The sequence below is a fragment of the Hemiscyllium ocellatum genome, chromosome 32 (genome assembly GCF_020745735.1).
Source record: "Hemiscyllium ocellatum isolate sHemOce1 chromosome 32, sHemOce1.pat.X.cur, whole genome shotgun sequence".
Taxonomy (NCBI): domain Eukaryota; kingdom Metazoa; phylum Chordata; class Chondrichthyes; order Orectolobiformes; family Hemiscylliidae; genus Hemiscyllium; species Hemiscyllium ocellatum.
The window spans coordinates 37,085,842-37,107,253 of NC_083432.1; the positions used below are offsets into that span (position 1 = coordinate 37,085,842).

Sequence of the window (21,412 nt, forward strand, 5' to 3'; positions counted from 1 at the left end):
GAATATTAGACATTTCAACTCCGGGAGAAAGATTTTGACCGTCAATCCTACCTATGATTTGGAGGTGCTGGTGTTGGACTGGCATGTACAAAGTTAAAAAAAAAATCACACAACGCCAGGTTACAGTCCAACAGGTTTATTTGGAAGCACTAGTTTTGAGAGTGCTGCTCCTTCATCAGATGTTGTGGAGCATAAGATTGTAAACCACAGAATTTATAGGAAAAATTTACAATGTGATGCAACTGAAATTATATATTGAGAAACAGCTGGATTCATTGTTAAGTCTCTCATTTTTTAGAATAATCATGTTGGTTTCAGTTCTTTCATATGTAAATCTCAGAACTTTTTTAAAAAGTTACATTCTCAAGTGAATCTTAACAATAGGTGTCATGTCAGCTCAGATAATGTGTTGGAGGTATGAGGTGCCCTATGTGAGGCTGTCTGTGCCCTAATGTTTAGACTAATTCTGTTTCTAAAAACAGGATTTACAGAATCTGATATGCATTCATGCAGTTTTTGAGCAAAATAAAATATAATCCTATCTATGCATCTCATAATTGTAGCAAGTCTCCCCTCAGCTGCTCCACTCTAGAGAAAGCAACCCTAGTTTTTCTAGCCTCTCCTTATAGCTCATATCCTCAAATCCAGGTAAACCATTTCAGCACTCTCTCCAAAGCCTCCACACACTTCCTGTAATGTGGCAACCAGAATGAATACAATGTGCTTAAGTGTGGCCGAACCAAAGTCTTATACAGCTACAACATGACATCGTGACTCTTGTACTCAGTGCTCCAACCAATAAAGGCAAGCATGCCATACACCTTCTTTACCACCTTATCTACTTCTTTGGGCATTTTCAGGAAGGTGTAGTAGAAGGGATATCACAGAGAAGACCTGAGTGAGTTGGGGGAGGGGGGAACAGAGCTGTGTAGTGGCCACTGCTGTCTCATTATTTGCAATTGCCACATTTCAGTTTGCAACATCACTTCGGGTCCACACAAACACACACACATTAGGAAGCCTTGCCTTAGATCATGGGTACAATCCTGTTGTGTTTATACAACTGACCCTGTAAGCTAGTGGCCTCCACAAATGTTTCACAGAATCTCATTGCAAAAGCAACCATGATAATTTATAAAGGAATTCCATGTTTATTAATCTTATATTAATGCAGGAGGAAAATTGTTAAGATCATCTCTGCATCACAAATACAGCATTTAGCAATGTTTCACGATTTAAATGAGTGAGCCAAAATGCAAAAATAAAGAGCTTCAATTCTTTGGAATTGCCAATAGTTTGCAGGTTAAATCTAATATCATTAAATCGATTTATGATTTCAAAATTTTCAGTACACTTTGCCTGCTTCAATAATGAGTCCTAATGCAAAAGAATCAGTCAAGACTTTTCAAAATTAGGTCTCAGTATGGAGTTAGCAATATCAATATTTTACACAATTATGTAGCAGATGACGACCTGCTGATGTTGATAATATCCAATTTCACTGCGACATTTCAAGTTCTATGGAAGTTCCTTCACTGTGGCTGGGTCAAAACCTTTGAGTTCCCTCCCTAAGGGCATTGTGGGTCAACCTGCAGTTCATGGAGTGCAGCAGTTCAAGAAGGCAGCTCACCACCACCTTCATAAGGGAAATTAGGGATGGGGAATAAATGCTGACTAGCCAGTAATGCTCACATCCTACAAGTGAATTAAAAAAACGTTTAGGAAATTTTTAAAACCTTTTTTTCTCATTGGCTTGACTAATTTTAATGACTAATACTTGAACCATGTAACCCCACCTTACCGATGGTATATGAAGGTAATGGTATATAAGATAAAGTGGAGAGCCAGCCTGCCACCTTCCTGCCACCTTCCTGCCACCTTCCTGCCCACCCCTCACTCCCTGGTTAGCTTGTAACCTGTTCTGAATTAGCTGCTCTTAAATGAGGTCCTGATGGGATCCACAACATGAGCTCCAACACATCTAGATTAGGGAAGATAGAAAGAAACCTGACCACATAACCACCACTGACTGTTCAGTGACTGCTGCTAGCTGTGTGGTAATTTATTTTGGAAGTATGGGGAAGGACAGAACCAATTGTTACGAATGCCACCCCCCACAGTTTACCATGTACACCAAGACATATACGTCGATTAGACAATAAGTGAGACACGAGACTTTAGCTCGACCTGCAGAGATAAAACAATTTAAAATTTCCCGAAGCAGGGGTGGAGCTTAGTGAGGTGATCACGGCTGCTCTTTTTCACTTCTTTTGTTACTGTCTTCCAGATGATTCAGACCAGCAAGATGCTGATTGAATCTGCTGATGCTGTTTATGTGAAGATTATACAGGCTCAGAAGGCTGGTAAGTGCCCGTCTTCACTGCACACGCACACTACATGCTGAGTGTTCAGTTAATGAGGAGAATGTTGGAGTGAGCTGTTTTATGTGCAATTGAAAATGAGTGGTTTTGTGCTTGTTCCTCAACCAGAAAAAACTTGCCTTTAGGATAGGGGCTGGTGATAGAAGTGAGACACTGCTCAAAAGTGAGCATATGCAGGGAACTAATATGTATTCCTGTTATATAACATCATAGGTTGTAAGGTTTGCCTATTACAGTGTGAGGAAGAAACATAACTTTGAAGATATAAAAACACTAAAGTGCTGGAGAAACTCATCAGTTCTGGCAGCATCTGTGGAGAGAGAAGCAGTTAAAATGTTGAGTCCAATATGACTCTCCTTTGCAGCTTATTCTGCACAGGATCTAAAGAAGAGCTATACCAAACACCAAGTGTTCATTCTGCTTCTCTGTCCACACATAGAACATAGAAAAGTACAGCACAGAACAGGTGCCCATAGTTCAGCTCGCCAGCACAATTAAATTACTCAAACTTCTTCTTCAGTACTCTGGAGAAAAGCCAGCCAGACCCACAGCACCATAATTTCCATCAAATGTACTTTTCTTGATAATCAGGTCCTGGAGTGGGATTTGAATGTCAAGCTATCTGACCTAGAGGTACGGATGCTGACTACTGCACCACAATACCTCCCACACAGTTACACAAACATCCAAATACCCAGGTAGTTTTCAACACAACGCAGAACATTACAGCACAGTACAGGCCCTTTGGCCCACAATGTTGTGCTGAGTTTTAATCCTAATGTAAAATATAATAACTTACCTGCGAACCCCTCAACTGACTGCTATCCAAGTGCATGCCCAGCAGTCGCTTAAATGTCCCCAATGACTCTGCTTCCACCACCACCGCTGGCAATGTATTCCATGCATTCACAACTCTCTGCGTAAAGAACCTACCCCTGACATCTCCTCTATACCTTTCTCCTAATATCTTAAAACTATGACCCCCTCATACCAGTCAATCCTGCCCTGGGGAAAAGTCTCCGGCTATTGACTCTATCTATTCCTCTCATTATCTTGTTTACCTCGATCAGGTCTCCTCTCTTCCTCCTTCACTCCAGAGAGAAAAGTCTGAGCTTATTCACCCTTTCTTCATAAAGCAAGCCCTCCAATCCAGGCAGCATCCTGGTAAACCTTCTGTGCATCCTCTCCAAAGCGTCTGTATCTTTCCTATTGTAGGGGGCGACCAGAACTGGACACAATATTCTACGTGTGGTCTCACCAGGGACTTGTAGAGCTGTAGCAAAACCTCACGGCTCTTAAACTCGATCCCCCTGTTAATGAAAGCCAAAACACCATATGCCTTCTTAACAACCTTATCCACTTGGGTGGCAACTTTGAGGGATCTATGTTCTTGCACACCCAGATCCCTCTGTTCCTCCACACTGCCAAGAATTCTGTCTTTAATCCTATATTCAGCATTCAGGTTCGACCTTCCAAAATGCAACACTTTGCATTTATCCAGATTGAACTCCATCTGCCATTTCTTAGCCCAGCTCTGCATCCTGTCTATGTCGCGCTGCACCCTGCAATAGTCCTTGATACTATCAGTGGCACCTCCAACCTTTGTGTCATCTGCAAATTTACTAACCCACCCCTCAACGTCCTCATCCAAGTCATTTATAAAAACTACAAAGAGCAGAGGCCCAAGAACAGAGCACTGCAGGACCTCACTCAACACTGATGTCCAGGCAGAATACTTTCCATCTACTCACTGCCTTCTGTCAGCCAACCAACTCTGAACATGCTTCTAGATCTGCTGAGTTTCTCCAGTATTTTGGTTGTTTTAAATTTCAGATTTCCAGCATATTGAAATTCTGTTGTATTTATTGTATAGTATGTTTGACCAGAACATCGTGGGCCAAAGGGCCTGTACTGTGCTGTAATGTTCTGCGTTGTGTTGAAAACTACCTGGGTATTTGGATGTTTGTGTAACTGTGTGGGAGGTATTGTGGTACAGTAGGCAGCATCCGTACCTTTAGGTCAGATAGCTTGACATTCAAATCCCACTCCAGGACCTGATTATCAAGAAAAGTACATTTGATGGAAATTATGGTGCTGTTGGTCTGGCTGGCTTTTCTCCAGAGAACTGAAGAAGAAGTTTGAGTAATTTAATTGTGCTGACGAGCTGAACTATGGGCACCTGTCAGCTGGTGAAGCTTCTCGCACTCAACTGTGAATCTGAACTGGTTAAGTTTGTGCCTAAAAATATTCTGCTGGCCTATTTCAAAAGGACATTGGCGCTGAATTGGAGAATCCCCAACTACAAGTGCCACACATAAAGGCTATTTTTAAAATAAAAACTCCACTTATTAAAAACTCTCTTGTTTAAAAGGAACTTCAGATCTGTGATTGATTATTGGTTATGCTGCTGAATTTACAGAGAACCTTTCAGGAGTGGGCTTCTTTTTGATACGTTGAAGCAGATATTGAAAGAAACACATTTTGTTTCAACAGTCAATGTAATGAACATCATTAGAATCTGTACTGTAGGATTTACTGATCACTACAGTGTGAAGAAGTGCAAATAGCAGCTGTAGACTGTCAATAGACAGGTATTAGAGAACTTATCTTTTTAGTTACTCATCTCTTTCACACAATTTGCAGCAATTGCTTTTGGGCAGATTCCCAGAGACATTTTTGTTAATATTCATACATTGAAAACAAAAAAAAAATCAATTACAAAAAAGATGTTAAATTCCAACGGGTTGGAACAATGTGGCTTTTAATGAATTTTTTAGTTATAGTTCATTAAGTTATATTTCACCACATGCAGTGATCTTATTCAAATCTTCAAAGCTACAAATATCTGGAAAGACACTGCTTGATTAGGGACAGCCAGCATGGATTTGTGAGGGGTAGGTCTTGCCTTACAAGTCTTATTGAATTCTTTGACCAAGCATGTGGATGAGGGTAGAGCAGTGGATGTAGTGTACGTGGATTTAAGGGAGGCATTTGATAAGGTTCCCCATGGTAGGCTTATGCGGAAAGTCAGGAGGCATGGGATAGTGGGAAATCTGGCCAGTTGGATAGAGAGCTGGCTAACTGGTCGAAGTCAGAGAGTGGTGGTGGATTGTAAATATTCAGCCTGGAGCCCAGTTATAAGTGGAGTTCCGCAGGGATCAGTTCTGGGTCCTCTGCTGTTTGTAATTTTTATTAATGACTTGGAAGAGGGAGTCAAAGGGTGGGTCAGTAAATTTGCAGACGATACGAAGCTTGGTGGAGTTGTGGATAGTGAGGAGGGCTGTTGTCAGCTGCAAAGGGACTTAGATATGATGCAGAGCTGGGCTGAGGAGTGGCAGATGGAATTTAACCCTGTCAAGTGTGAGGTTGTCCATTTTGGAAGGACAAATAAGAATCCGGAATACAGGGTTAACGGTAGGGTTCTTAGTAAGGTGGAGGAGCAGAGGGATCTTGGGGTCTATGTTCATAGATCTTTGAAAGTTGCCACTCAGGTGGATAGAGCTTGTAAGAAGGCCTATGGTATATTAGCGTTCATTAGCAGAGGGATTGAATTGAATTCAAGAGTCGTGAAGTGATGTCGCAGCTGTACAGGACCTTGGTAAGACCACATTTGGAGTACTGTGTGCAGTTCTGGTCGCCTCACTTTAGGAAAGATGTGGAAGCTTTGGAGAGGGTGCCGAGGAGATTTACCAGAATGTTGCCTGGAATGGAGAATAGGTCATACGAGGATAGGTTGAGAGTGCTAGGCCTTTTCTCATTGGAACGACGAAGGATGAGGGGTGACTTGATAGAGGTTTATAAGATGATCAGGGGAATAGATAGAGTAGACAGTCAGAGACTTTTTCCCCAGGTACAACAGAGTGTTACAAGGGGACATAAATTTATGGTGAAGGGTAGAAGTATAGGGAGGATGTCAGGGGTAGGTTCTTTACCCAGAGAGTGGTGGAGGCATGGAATGCGCTGCCTGTGGGAGTGGCAGAGTCAGAATCATTGGTGACCTTTAAGCAGCAATTAGATAGGTACATGGATAGGTGCTTAAGCTAGGACAAATGTTCGGCACAACATCGTGGGCTGAAGGGCCTGTTCTGTGCTGTATTCTTCTATGTTCTATGTTCTATGTTATACATTATATATGGAACCATTTAATGTCTTTATTTCTTATAGAAGTTGAACCCCAAATTTTTCTTTTTCACACTTCTCCTCAGGCGTTGATTTGTATCTGGGTAAAGTTAAATATAGACAATGAGCGCTGTCAAAAACTATTTGATCATAGTCACCGAGGTCTCTTGTAACTTCTCAATTCCCTCCTTTGATGGGATGAACTAACACTGTGCTTGATTTTTATGTGGTGTACTGATGGATTGATGCCATTATTTTAATGTGAATATAAACAAAACACAAATCTCCACAGTCTTTCCAAGCTTCCTCAAGTGCTGAATTGAGCCTGCAGTTATGTTTCAGTTTGAAAATGACATCAAAGGGCTGAAATAATTCCAGGAAGGCCGGTATCCCTTCACCAAGTCACCCTTTATTTACACGTGTATTATACATGACACTGACCCAGCTGGCTCAGAGCTGGCTCCTAGTGTGAATAGAACTCCTGCCACTCCTGTTTATATCTGTCAGCCAGAGCTCCCTGATTGGCTAACAGCCCAATTCAGGGAACTCATATTTTGTGAGGTCCACCTGGCTGACTATGTTCCACACTACAGGGGTCGAGCTGTTTTCCTGTGACAACTTGGGCAGTGTTTGTCTGCCGTGCCTTGGGTTGAGAAACAGTGTTGGAGAACTTGCCAGAAACCAAGCACTGAAACTTAAACAGGGCCTCATTCTACACAGCCTCAAAATGACTAACAGCTGAAGATGGAATAAATTCATTATCACACGACAGGATCCCATACATTTCTGTACCTTGTCAGAGTGCCCAGAATCAGAGACCGCAAATACAAAATTTAGTGGGGAAGTTACGAGAAATCTCTTTAGCATGTAGGATATGCTACCACGGGGAATAGTTGAGGTAAATATAGCAGAGATGGGTTTAAAGAAAAGCCAGATCAGTGCATGAGAAAGGAATAGCAGGACATGTTAAGACCGTAGATGAAGAGTGTAGAGGAGAAGCTTCTGTGCAGTATAAATACTTGAGCCAAGTGGTCTCCTGTTGAACTAACAATTTTATCTAATTTTGTTTTATTTCATGCTTGTGAAGAATCCATGGGAATCAACAGTTTGGAAATTCATCCAAAAAAAACACATTTGACTTGGTGGAAATCGCTTTAAAAGTTGCATTCATTGAAATGTTTCAGTGAGGGTTAGGGCTTACAAGTGGACGAGCTGGGCACTGAATTGCCAGGTCTGAATGTTAGCTCAAATGGTGCAAAAATGTCAGCTACAATCAGATCTAACACCTGACATGAGGTTTAAATAAATCTATGCTTGCAGATCAATAGATAAACAGCACGGTGTGACTCTGGGCAACAAACACTGGCAAAACCCTACTTCATATCCTCTAACTGTTAGGTCTGAGATTACAGTTAGTTCAAGATTTCCTGTTACAAAATTATGGAAAACAAACCATGTTATTATTCTTAGAAAGTGTATCAGTGCAAACATCAGAAGAGGGAGCTATCAGATGGTGGCAGTGATGGTCTTCCATGGATCATGTAGACCTTTGACATTCACTCATACAAGAAGAAGAATGAGAGATGAACAAGATACCTAAGAGTTGCACTGGTGCTAGAATGTATTATACCTTCAGGAGAGGAAAAGGTGAAAGGTGCACATCAAGAGAGAAGGTTAACGATAAAGCTACTGTGTATCTTTATCCTGGATATTTCTTTAAGCAAAAAGCTTAACTTTAATTTCTTTGTCAAAGAATGTAGAGTTGGGAATGTAGTCATTGGAATTGACACATGATCCTCTACATTATGTTCCTTTAGCTATGCTATGAGTAGCTTTCAGAACATCAGATAATAACATTGAGACCTGGTGCTAGATTTCAGATTGGTTTTGGGCAGTTACATTAGGAAACATCAACGCAAACCCATTCTGTCCTCTCCTGATGCCTCTTCTCAGTCTGATAGCTTTACTCTAAATACATTAATATATTCATGTGCGTACTTAAGTCTGTGCAGAGGATGTGTGTGTGTGTGTGTGTTGGGGGGGGGGGGGGGGGGGGGGGTGGGTGGTGTATGATAGGTCTTGAAGTTTTTGTTTATTCAAGAGTTGGTAACCCCAGTCCTTCAAATGATTGTAGGGCTGGCCTTTTAGAAAATTAATTCATTGAGTGTGGGTGCTGCTGGCTGGACCAGCATTTCCTGCCCACCTCAAAAAGCCGTAGCAAAGGTGGTGATGAGCTGTTAGAAAGGGAATTCCAAGATTACGATCGAACAGCAGTGAAGGATATAGGACACAGTTACTTAGTTCAAGTCACCACTTGCAGCTGGTGGTGTTGTTACGCATCTGCTGTCCTTGTCCTTCTAGATTGTTTAGGTCAAAGAGTTGGAAATGCTGTTAAAGGAACCTTGGTGAGTTATGCCCTGCCTCTTGGAGATGGTAAACACATTTTGCCAGTGGTGAAGATAGTGAATACTGAACGTGTTGGATGAAGTGCCAATTGTTTTGAGATAATGGTTCTGAAAGAGTTAATATTTAAGTTGCACTGACTCCAACCAATGATGTCACACACAGTCTTTGGGTGGAGTCTGGGCATTCTGCACTCGCCTTTGTAGGGAAACAGATGTATTCTGTACAGCTGCTAGTAATCATGCCTGACTAGGAATGCATAGTGTCCTCATTGCTAAGATGCAGTTAACCATGTTATTAGCTAAGCACCTCTTTTAGACTCACCAATGGTCTATCTTTTACCATTAAAGTTGTCCACAATATAGATAAAGGAGAATATATGCATCCTATATTCTCAGAAGTAGTAGATGCCACAAAATGTCAACAATGGTGACGTTCCTGTAGCCATAACATTTATATGGCTGGTCCAATTCAGTTTTCGGTCAATGGTGATCCCCAGGATTTTGATAGTGAGGAATTCAGCAATGCCATTGAATGTCAAGGAGCAATTCTCTCTTTTTGTAGATGATTTCTCCCTGACATTTTCGTGGCACAAATGCTACTTGCCATTTATATGCTCAGGCTGAATATCATTCAGATCTTGCTGCAAATGGATGCAAGCTGTTCATAATCTGAGGAGTGGTCAGTGATGTTGAATGTTGTGCAGTTATCAGCTAACATCCCATTTTTGATCTTATAATGAAAGGAAGGTTATTAATGAAGCAGCTGAAGATGGCTGGGCCTTAGTCACTCAGGGCCATCTACAGAGATGTCCCCCTGGAGCTGAGATGGCTGTCCTCTAACCACCACAACCACCTTCCCTTGTGCTTGGTATAACTGCAACCAGCAGAGAGATTTCCGCCTTATTCCCACTGACACTAGTTTTCCTCAGGCTCCTTGATGCCACAGTCAGTGAAGTATTGCCTCAATGTCAAGGGCAGTCACTCTCACCTCACCTCTGGAATCCAACTCTGTTGTTCAGGAGTGTAACCAATGAGGTTAGAAGCCAAATGGCCTTAAGTGGAACCCAACCTGAGTGTCAGAGAGCAGGTTATTGCTGAACAAGTGCCACTTGATTAGAGTGTCAACAACCTCTTGTGTCACTTTGTTGATGATGGAGAGCAGACATGTAGGGCAGTAATTGGCCAGGTTGGATTTGTGTAGGACACATCTTGGCAATTTACCACAAAGTTGAGTAGATGTCTGTGTTGTAACTGTATTCAAACAGTTGGGCTAGAGGTGCAGCTAGTCTGGAGCTCAAGCCTTTAGCACTATTATTAGAATGTATTCATAGGTTTTGCAATTTACTGTGCCTTCAGCCATTCCTTAATGTGATATGGAGTGAATGGATTTGGTTAAGGACTGGCATCTGTGATGCTGGTACTTCAGGAGAAGCCCAAGATTAATTATCCAGTTGGAACTTCTGGCTGAAGGTTGTCGCACATCTTTCAGCTTTGTCTTTTATAGTAATGTGCTGGGATGCCCCACAGTTGAGAATAGATAGGTATTTGTGCATGTTTTCCTCCCGTTAATTATTCCCTGATCCACCACCATTCATGACTGGATATGGGAGACCTGTAAGCTGTGGGATTGGTTAGTCCTCTCTATTACATGCTGTTTGGCATGTAGTAATTATTTGTTGTTCATGGTATGGTATTGTTACTTGTTTTTAGGTATTTCTTAGTGCTGCTCTTGGCATGTTCTTCATTAAACTAGTGTTGACCTCTCAGCTTGATAGTAATGGTGGATTGGGGGATCTGCTAGTCCATAAGATTACAGATTGAATTTGCTGGTGTTGATGGTCCATTGTGCCTCTTGGATGAGTAAGGCTGGCTGGGCTTCAATTCCTGGTGTATTTGGCTTATTCACACATGACTAAACTCTTACCAGGCATAAGCTTGTTCCTTTGACTAATGCTGATCAGAGTCAGATAGCTTGGATTCTTTGCATTGATGAATATTAGTTTGGATTCAAGGACAAATGAAAATGTTGCTACTACCAATTAGGTAATTGGTGTGGTTTGTTTTCTGAAAATTGAAACGTTGGTTAGTGGCGGTCTGGGACTAAACCATCTGTATAGAAAATACCTCTGTAGTGACATAATTAGGAATAATCAGTCATGATTGCATTCTGCATTCATGATCTCACTGAAACAGAATTTAATGATGTTACTACGAGGGAGTTTCTCCGCACATCTGCTTCTATCAAACATAAAGCTTTCAGATTATGGGAGCAATGAAAATCTAAGAGATGTATCAAGAAGTTTATAGAATTTCCCGTCATTATAATTCAAATGAATGAGACATTATGTTGCTAAATAACTGAAATTAATAATTTCTTTTGAAATTTTACTTATATCTGAAATATATTTTGACGAATCAGCACTCTGGTAATGCTAATATTAGCAGCCTTTGTTCCATGGAATCATGTCAAATTGACAGCATACAGATAGACTATTCAGTTCAACTGGGAGTTGGCAGTATTGTGATAATGACCCTTGATTAGAGGACATGGGTTCAAGACCAAGGGGTGGAATTTCAGTTCAGTTGTTACATCGTGATTGGAAAGTCACATCGAGATTGTAATGGTGATTATGAAGCTATCATTAATTGTTATAAAAATCCACCTGGTTGATAAATGTCCTCTAAGGAAAGAGAACTGCTCTCCTTTTCTGGTCAGTGATTGTACATGTGATTCAAGACCCACAAGAACGCAGTAGACTCTACACTGCCTCAGTTGCCCTCACACACCTCTCAAGGGCATTAAGGATAGGCATCAATTACAAGCCTTTCCACTAATGCTCATATCTCTTGGAAGAGTAAAACTAATCTTATGTTGGCTTAATGTAATATGGAGTGAATGGATTTGGTTAAGGTCTGGCATCTGTGATGTTGGGTACTTCAGGAGGAGTAAAAAGTGAGGTCTGCAGATGCTGGAGATCAGAGCTGAAACTGTGTTGCTGGTTAAAGCACAGCAAGTTAGGCAGCAAACAAGGAACAGGAAATTTGACGTTTCGAGCCAGAGTCCTTCATCAGGAAAGGCTCTGGCCCGAAACGTCGAATTTCCTGTTCCTTAGATGCTGCCTAACCTGCTGTGCTTTAACCAGCAACACAGTTTCAGCTACTTCAGGAGGAGCCCAAGATTAATTATCCAGTTGGAACTTCTGGCTGAAGGCTGTCACACATCTTTCAGCTTTGTCTTTTATAGTAATGTGCTGGGATGCCCCACAGTTGAGAATAGACAGATATTTGTACATGTTTTCATCCTGTTAATTATTCCCTAAGTCTAAGTCGTTTCATCTTAATCAGCTCCTTCCCATCTATTTAAATGCTATAACTTAATCCATGTACTGTATAGAATATATATGAATCTAGATTACATTTCTAAATTAATTTTCCATTTAATTTACAAATTAAGCTCAATAATCATCAAACAATCAGAATATTATTATCATTGTCAGGCTAACACATTTAAAGTCTATGCCAGAAACACAAGAAATGATGTGGTTGGATATTAATAATATCTACGACAGGGACAAAAGATGCAATATGACTTTATTCTTTATTAATACCGTAAATACCTCTTGATTTATTTTGATATGAGTACATTTTAAAATTTATCAAGATCTTTGTCCTAATAATAAGCTTCTGGTGTAAATTATTGTTTTTTTCTTGTAATAAAATACTCACTTAATACACACTGGATAAACTTAGAGAGTCAAATAATGCCCACAGTCCTTGCACAGTTGGAAACAATGACAGTGGAAAATATAAAACCATAAGACATAGGAGAAAAATTAGCCTATTCAACCCATCAAGTCCACTCTGCTGTTCAGTGTGACCGTTGCTGATCCGATTATCCTCAACTCCACTTTGTTCCCCTCTCCTTATGACCCTTGATTTGATTTGAGATTAAAAATCTGCCCGCCTTAGCTTTGCATATACTTAAAGATAAAGGATAAGGTAAAGAATTCCGTAGATTCATTGCTGTCTGAGGAAAGAAATTCGTCCTCATCTCCCTGAGGGAGAAACTAGTAATCAGTCTTAATTGGAGCCAATTATACTCGTCATAGCGATCCATTTTGTGATATACATGTCGGACCAGTACGTGTCATTCATAAGTTTTACTGCTGTGTTTCACTTCTCCCTCAGAGTGAACCAGACAGTATGCATTAATACCTATCAGACTGTCTCAGTTTGCTGAATGTAGCATAAATACTTCCTGGCTTGTCAAGAAGTTCATCAAGGAGGTTAATCGACTGTTAACTGGAAGCAAACAAATTTCTCATTTATTCCCCCTGCCTTTTGGAAATTGGAGTGTGTCCACAGGCATTGGGATCCAGGATATCCCCATATGCATGATTTTTAATTTTAACCACTACTGGTTCCAACCCTGCCGACATCTCAAACTTTGGCCCTTTATGTGTCATTCTCACAGTGAAGGTGGTTCCTTGTAACAACTGAAAATAATTGGAATAGAGAAATAGAGTGCCTTGTGATCTGCAAACCTGCAGCTTTTATCTTTGCTGTATTTGAGTTAGCATAGACTTCAAAATTACCTTCAATCATAATAAGTTGGTCCCTGGAAAATATTTTGGATGTCTGCCACTCTTGCCTTCTGAATGCCAAAAGTTATTATACCTTTAGGCCACAGTAACACTGCTGTTCTGGCTTTATTTACAACTAAAATCATCCTCAGGAGCAAAGCTAAATGGTGAGATATTAAACAGTACAATGCTAGTATATGAGATCTACATCAGTCTCTCTTTCAGTCTTTTGTCTTTTGACATGACAGGTTACATTGTCTTTTCCAGGACTGAAACATCACAGATCGAAAGCCAGTTTTCCTGGAGTAAGCAGACAATTGAAACCTGAACAGACTTCCTACTTTGGCAAACAAACATGTTTCCCAACAAAATAACCTGCCTGTTTTGACGGAATTAGAAGTTACATTTTCATTTGACAGAATACTGCACCTGTTATCATTTTAAACCTGCTGTCCCAACCAACAAAGCAATGTTGTTTTCCCTTGTGGAACTGTAGCTGACCTGTTTCATGCAGAGTGGATGTATCTGTTAATTGCATAAATTAAGGTAAAGCACTTATAGAGGCTCCTGCAGTAATGTCTCTCTCTCTGAGCAGGAAGACCTACCTTGAATTTTCAAATGCTCCAGAAATGTGTAATGGAATCTGTGAGCAGGTTGATTAGACAATATCTAGGTACAGGTGGTAATTACACAGTGAATGACAGAACCCTTTGGAGTATTGATATGCAGAGGGATCTAGGTGTGCAAGTCCACGGATTACTGAAGGTGGCAGCACAGGTAGATAAGGTAGTAAAAGAGGCTTTTGGCATGCTTGCCTTCATTGGAAGTGCGTTGAGTTTAAGAATAAACAAGTTATGCTGCAGCTTTATAGAACTTCAGTTTGACTACACGTGGAATATTGCATACAGTCCTCGTCCCTGCACTACAGCAAGATACAAATGCTTTGGCAAAGGTACAGAAAAGGGTTACCAAGATGTTGCCTGGTATTGGGGATTTTAGCTATGAAGAAAGGTTGGATAGACTGGGTTTGTTTTCATGGGAATGCAGGAGATTGACGGGCGACCTAATAGAATGGCATAGATAGGGTAGAAATTATGAGGCTTTTTCCCAGGGTGGAGGTGTCAATTACTAGGAAACACAGGTTGAAGGTGCAAAAGAGGAAGTTTAAAAGAGATGTGCGAGGCAGGTTTTTCACACAACAGGTGGTGAGTGCCTGGAATGCACTGTAGAAGAGGTGGTGGAAGCAGACACAATAGCAGCATTCAAGGAACACCTGGATGATTACGTGAATAGGAAGGGACTGGAGGAATATGGATCCTCTAAGTGAAAGACAGTTTTAGTATGGAAAGGTAAAATGTGTCAATGCAGGTTTGGAGGGCTAAGGGGTGGTCCCTGGTCTGTATTGTTCGTTGTTCTTTGAGGCACTTACGGTTCTTGTGGCACAGTGATAGTGCCTCTACCTCTAGACCAGGAGGTCCAGAATCGAGTCCCACCTGTTGCAGACGTGTGTTAGAACATGCCTGATCAGGTTGATTGGAAAATATCTAAGGAGACACTTAGGTGGATTTACCCTCCTGAGAGTTGGCAGGGAGGGTTGATATTCAGATGGACTGACACCAGTGAGCTATTTGCCTCCTTCTCACTAGTTCAGAAATTAAATACTGGACGGGAACGCAAACAATCAATCTTCTCACTCTGCCACCAGTTAGGTGGTCAATTAACAACTACTTCAAGGTCATATCCCACCTGGGCTGCAATTACTCTCATACTTGCAGAATGAGAACGTGGCTTACCAGATGGATAAATCATTCTGGGCAGGCTTTCAGTTTGTTTGGAGTGAAGTTTCCTCAGTCTGCACGAATTTGGATAAGAGCCAGGGATTGGATCTGTGTCAGGGATTCACCTCCGAGAGCTGACCACTGCCCTCACTTACAATACCACCTGCTTTTCTGTCCCTGAGACCCCCAAACCCAGAAAACTTTCCCAAATACTAGTTGCCTTTCTTGCCTCTGATCCTCGATCTCCAATGGGTGGAGTGAATGGTTGTTGGCTTCCCATTAGGAGCCTTTGCTGTGGTGCTAGCAGGTTTTCGAGATGCCAGCCTCTGACTGGCTACATGTTCTAGAAGGGCAGGACTTCCTGATCCAACTTGGTAATTCCAGTGGAAAGTCCTGCAGCAGCCAATCAGCTGGCTCATTGACGTTTGATGCAACAGACTTTCTGAATAATTGCAAGTGATTCATTTATTTTCCACTACCCTTTGCAATTAAGGCCAATTTTACACTTGCCTTTCTCATTACTTGCAGTACCTGCATTCTAACATTTGGTACAATGGCCCTTTGTCAAATACTTCCCAGTTGGGTTTGTGGTGTAAGTTCCACCATGCTCCAGCTGTTTGGAGATGTTACCTAGGCTGGCTTTATTGTCTTTAATTCATGATCTGCCATCTTACAGTTTGACTGTGATCAAAGAGCTATTACGTAGGTTATTATGTTTCAAGACCAATATCCTACAAGGCTGTAGAATGCATTCTTACAGCACTGAACTACTCACGTTGCTAATTTTCAAACAATGAACTCGAGCTGGAAGAGTGGGCAAACAGCCAAGTGAACTTCTCTGCAGTTTTATTGCTCAGGGAGCTCCCTGGAACCACTTAATTATCATCTTGGAAATGTACGTGGACTGAATTTTCTGCAAAGGCAGAAGTAAACTCGAAAGGAATGATATGGAGTCAATTTTGATTGTAATTCTGAGGAGGGAGACCAATGCATGATACAAAATAATTTCCTGAACAAAAAAAAATTACTTTCAACTGAGAGTTAAAATCTTAGTTACCATAGCGATGGCAAATCTGTATGAGATTTTTAACGATCGTATTATATGAAACATTAAAAGGGTACTGGATGTCTCCAAGAGACTGTGAGATGGGTGTTGTAACTTTGACCTCAAATGAACAGACTTCCCTTTATTCAATTTCAGATTTCATCTGAACACCCCTGCAGTCATTAACTCCAGCACAGCTCCAAGGGTGTGTGAGCACTGGCTTATGTTACATGGCAGTGAATATTGGCAAGCTAACAGTGATAGAATTTTGCACTGTCTTATCACATTTGCTGCATACTCTTGCCCTTTACAGCCACTAGAGAAAGCATCTTTATAATATCATTTCAAACTGGATTTGTAAGAGGTGAAATAATGGGCGTCATTTCATCGCACATCACCAACTTTACATAACAGCTGCTCTGATGCAGTCCAACTCTGAAAACAAATGAACGCTTTGAATTTTATTTCATTGGTTTAATTTCTGCGGAGATGTTGAAACTACTGTTGCATTAACTTGTGTCCTCAAAGCACCCCACCATGTCCTCATGATATCCCAAAGGAGTTCGTAGCCAGTGAATTAATTTTCAACAGTTATAAATTACTTACAAAGTTCATTTATTATGTGCATTGCAAAGCCCCATAAATAGGTGACTGACGAACTAAATAATCTGTATTTTGTGGTTTTTAGTTGAGGAAGGAATGTTGGGCAATACAGAAGAGCAAGCTTGCTGTCCTCCTTCAAGTAGTACCGTGGAATATTTTCCATGCTACTGAAAGGGTAGGCTGTGCCTCAATTTATTACATCATACACTAAAACTAAGGGTTGGACAAGTGGAACTGATCCAAAATATTTCAGGATTGGAGCCTTTGATATGCTGGTGCAGATCCACAGTATGTTGTTCATTAAACATTAATATTTATTCTCTAGATTGATGCAAATGGCCTCACTTTGTTGCATTGCATATTTATAAGATATATAATTTATTCAGTTTTATAATTTATTCAGTTTTATTATGTTTGCTGTTTTTGGCTTCAAGTGACTACTATTGAAATCTCTTATGTCAGTCATAACAGTGACTGCCAGTACAAAATTGGAAGACAGACAGTATCTCACTCAGCCCAGTGGTCACCTCAAGCTTGCCAGGTTGTTAGTTAATGATCAAGAGACGTGACCTAGCCCAGTTGTCTACTTGTTGTGACACTCCTACTGCCAATGTGGCTTGCTTAGTACAGTATACAAATTGAACTTGGGAAGGGGAGGGAACACAGGATACAATTAGCCACCTAATGCTGACCGACTGGAAAAACTGTTCACTGCCACTTCTTTTGAAAATGTGAAGAGAAATAGTGAATGGTTATCTTCATCTGTTAAAATGCTATTGATGGCTAATTTTTAGAAAATGCAGAATGGAGGTTTCAATGATAACCAAGAGTTGTTTCCAGTTGCTATCGTAGCCTTATCTCCCGGTGTGGCAGAACATGTCACATTTACATGACAAGATTGAAATCACAGTGACGAAATAACAAATAGTTACCCATAAACAATTGTTAGAAAGTTGTGATTTATGACTAATTGCTGCTCATGGAACTACTTGCAGAACTCTGGGGAAAGATTGGGAGTGAGACTGACTGGATAGCTCTTTCAATCACATAAGGAGCCAAAGGACTTCTTTCATTCTTTGTGATAGGACAATTGCTTCAGTATACAATGAGAGAAGCTGTAGAACTGAACTGTATAAGCTAACCAGTGCTGAGCTCATTCATAGTCAAAGAAGAGGGCTTTTAAAAGTTATTTGTTCATGATAAATGGGTGGGGCTGATTTGGCCAGGATTTATTGCCCATCTCTAATTGCCCAGTAGGCAGTTAAGAGTCAATCTGATTGTTATCAATTTGATAGCTCTAACCAAGTAAGGATGGCAGATTTCATTCACTAGAGAGTTTTAGCAAACCAGATGGTTTTTAACAACTATCCATAATGTTACATATTTCTGGCTTTTTTTAATTCCATATTTTTACTAAGTTCAAATTATCATGGTGGGATTTGAACCCAAAGTCCTCATTAACTTGTGGTTTTAGATTACTAGTCCAGTGACATTAGCACTGCATCACTGTACACTGCTAAGGTCTATAGCTATATTGCTCCTGTGACTTCCAGGGGCACTTCAGAAATCCCTCTTTAGACGAGCAACTCAAAAAGTCACTGCATTTCCTCATTTACTTTGAACCTCCTGTCAACTTCACTCAGTTAGTAGCAATTAGCCTATTCAGAATGTCATGAGTTCAACTATCATTGCAGGGCTTGAACACATAATGTAGGCTGACATGTCATTGTACCACTGAGATTCCTACATTGCTGGAGGTTTTTACTGTGGTCTGACGTTTGAAGGTTAGTTGAATTCTGATTTTCCAAGTTCAATCTCTGCACTGTGCTGAGTGAACCACATTGGCATTAGGAGTGTCACCTCTTGTCTCAATATAAGAGAATTGGACAAGGTTCCTGCTCTTGATCCTTGTTTAGCATCGTGCCCCCCCCCCCCCCCCCCCCCCAGTAAGCTCATCCAGCAAATGTGTGAAAGGAAAAGGTACAATATGGGCAGAAAGAAAAAGGTCTACTACAAGGATGAAGTCTATGCATATCTGGCAATGCTAGCTCTGGAAAACAAGGTTGCAAGTCAAATTAGAGATGGACAAAATAGGGGCACCTTTAGCATTGGTTGGTTGAGACACACTCTGTGTCCCTGTTTCATGCCTGCAATCACCGATAAGCCTGAAAAATAAGGTTTTGATCAAATACTTCAGTCACTAGGAGCCAAGCAGGGGAAACAAGTGAAAATATAATAGAACTGAACAAATGATGCAGTATATAAATATGCAATTCAACTAAGCTAGGCCACTTGCATCAATCTAGAAACCAAATATTAATTTTTAATGAACGAAGGTACTGTAGCTGTATTGCACCATTTCAGATGCTTCAAACCTTCATCTTCCTGGCTGAGTTCCACTGAACACTGAACAAATGTCTGGCTCTTAGTTTCTTTTTTCCCTGAAGTGTACTCATAACAAAATATGTTTCAAATTGATCTTAAATCATAAAGAGCTTTTAAGGATAACTTCATTCTGCTTTTCTCCCTCTCCCTCAAATTCATAAGTTGAGAAATCATACAGTAGGATTCTGAATCTGTAATTCATCAGACCTGAAAGAACCCGTTATTAAGGTCCACCTCTGTGTGTTGCTGAATATCTAATATTGGGTGATATGTGAGTGGCGAGGATTTGACATATTACCTTAGTGGCTGCACTGCCAGATTGTATCCTGACCTTTCCTTATTGTATTCCTTTTTGTTTTTACCACATTTTTCCAGCTTCTCTTGCATAGTTACTGAAAGGGCCTTGGTATGATGAATTTATTGGGGCAATGTGCTAAATAATAATTACTATAATTTTTGCATTTGTGAGACAAAGGGCAACAGCTGATAGTCCGGGAGTGAAATGCGAAGATGAAGCAAAATGGGAGGACAATAATCTCCACGTTGCAAAACCTGTGGGTTATCCCAAGGAATAAAGGACTCTCTGTTTGATTAGGAGGGTTTAATAACTGATCTATGCTCGCTATGCTTGATTGATTAAGCTTGGGTGTAGACTCATAATAAAGCAAACATATACTTCAGGAACTGCAAGTAGATTAGATTCCCTACAGTGTGGAAACAGGCCCTTTGGCCCAACAAGTCCATGCCGACTCTCCAAAGAGTTACCCAACCAGACTCATTTCCCTCTGACTAATGCACCTAACACTACGGGTAATTTAGCATGGCCAATTCACCTGGCCTGCACATCTTTGTGACTGTGGGAGGAAACCGGAGCACCCAGAGGTACCCACGCAGACACAGGAAGAATGTGCAAACTCCACACAGACAGTCGCCCAAGGCTGGAATTGAACCTGCCTTGCTGGTGCTGTGAGGCAGCAGTGCTTACCACTGAGCCACTGTGCTGCCCTAAGATATTTGAAGCACTGTAATGAACCCATTGCTCATTTAGAAATTAGTGCCATCTCTGTATTGCTGTGACATTTACAAAATATACAATAAACCAATGAAGTTACAACAAGGATCAAGGTATGTGGTGTTTTGGAGTGTTGAGGTGCTGAGATTAGATTTGTGTTGAATAGGAGATTGTACGGTGGGTTTTGATCTCAATGCGGTTGGAGCATAGAGAAGTACAAAAGCATGTCACGTGCAAAATAGGAGCTTAGAGGGAGTCAGTGTAGACTTCAGAACATCTGTCCTCCGAGGGAAGAGCCATTAAAGAGAAGTTGATTATGGAATGAGCAGACTAGAAAGGGACTCCTGGTCAGGTAAATCTTTTCTTGTATTCTGCCCAGGACTGAAAGAGATGGTGGAAAAGTTTAGGAGCAAAGACAAAGTTACACTTTATAGAAAGAAGGAAGGGAAGATTTACATTTATAAAGCATCTTGTTTAAAGCCTGGGCATCCCAAAGCACATTACGTCTGATGAAGTACTTATTGATGTACAATTACTGTTAAATTGTAGGATACATGACAACCAGTTTAAGCATAGCAAGCCCCCACAGAAAGCTATTTAATAATAACCAGATAATTACTTTTAATGTTTGTCTGAAGCACAAAGATTGGTCATGGGCAGAAGATGATGATAAAACAAGCCTATTTTTGTAAACAAAATGTAAGAATAAGGAAATCAGGATCCTTAAAAGCATCTTCAATCCAGTGAAGAATATTAAGTTTTTATATTTTGTTCAGACTGGTACATTACTTTACAAATGTCTACTTCCCACTGAAGCCCGTGCATTGAAAACTGAGGATTTGAGATTAAGTTGGTGTTACACAGGAGGACAATGTGTCTATTGCATAATGTCTATTGTAGACTATTGGCAATATACTGTAGTGTGTGTGTTCTTTGTGAGAGACAGAGAGTGAGATTTCCTTGGAGCTACTGTCAATGCACCTTTAAAGCTTTACCCTCCCTGGTTAGTTACAGCAACAGAGGAGAAGCATTTTATGTGAAATTTCAGACCTGAGCTCTGTCAATGTCTATCTTCCTTTTTCTACTTCCCTTTGGCTGTAT

The 21,412-nt window shown here is 40.7% G+C and overlaps 1 protein-coding gene across 1 annotated transcript in view; it reads left to right on the forward strand.

The window, feature by feature from the left end:
• Positions 1-21,412, forward strand: part of plcl5 (phospholipase C like 5) — a 222,898-nt gene that overhangs the window by 169,683 nt on the left and 31,803 nt on the right. The window contains exon 4 of the mRNA XM_060848861.1: positions 2,288-2,363. Coding sequence (XP_060704844.1) covers positions 2,288-2,363 — 76 coding nt within the window. The remainder of the gene's footprint in view (positions 1-2,287; positions 2,364-21,412) is intronic.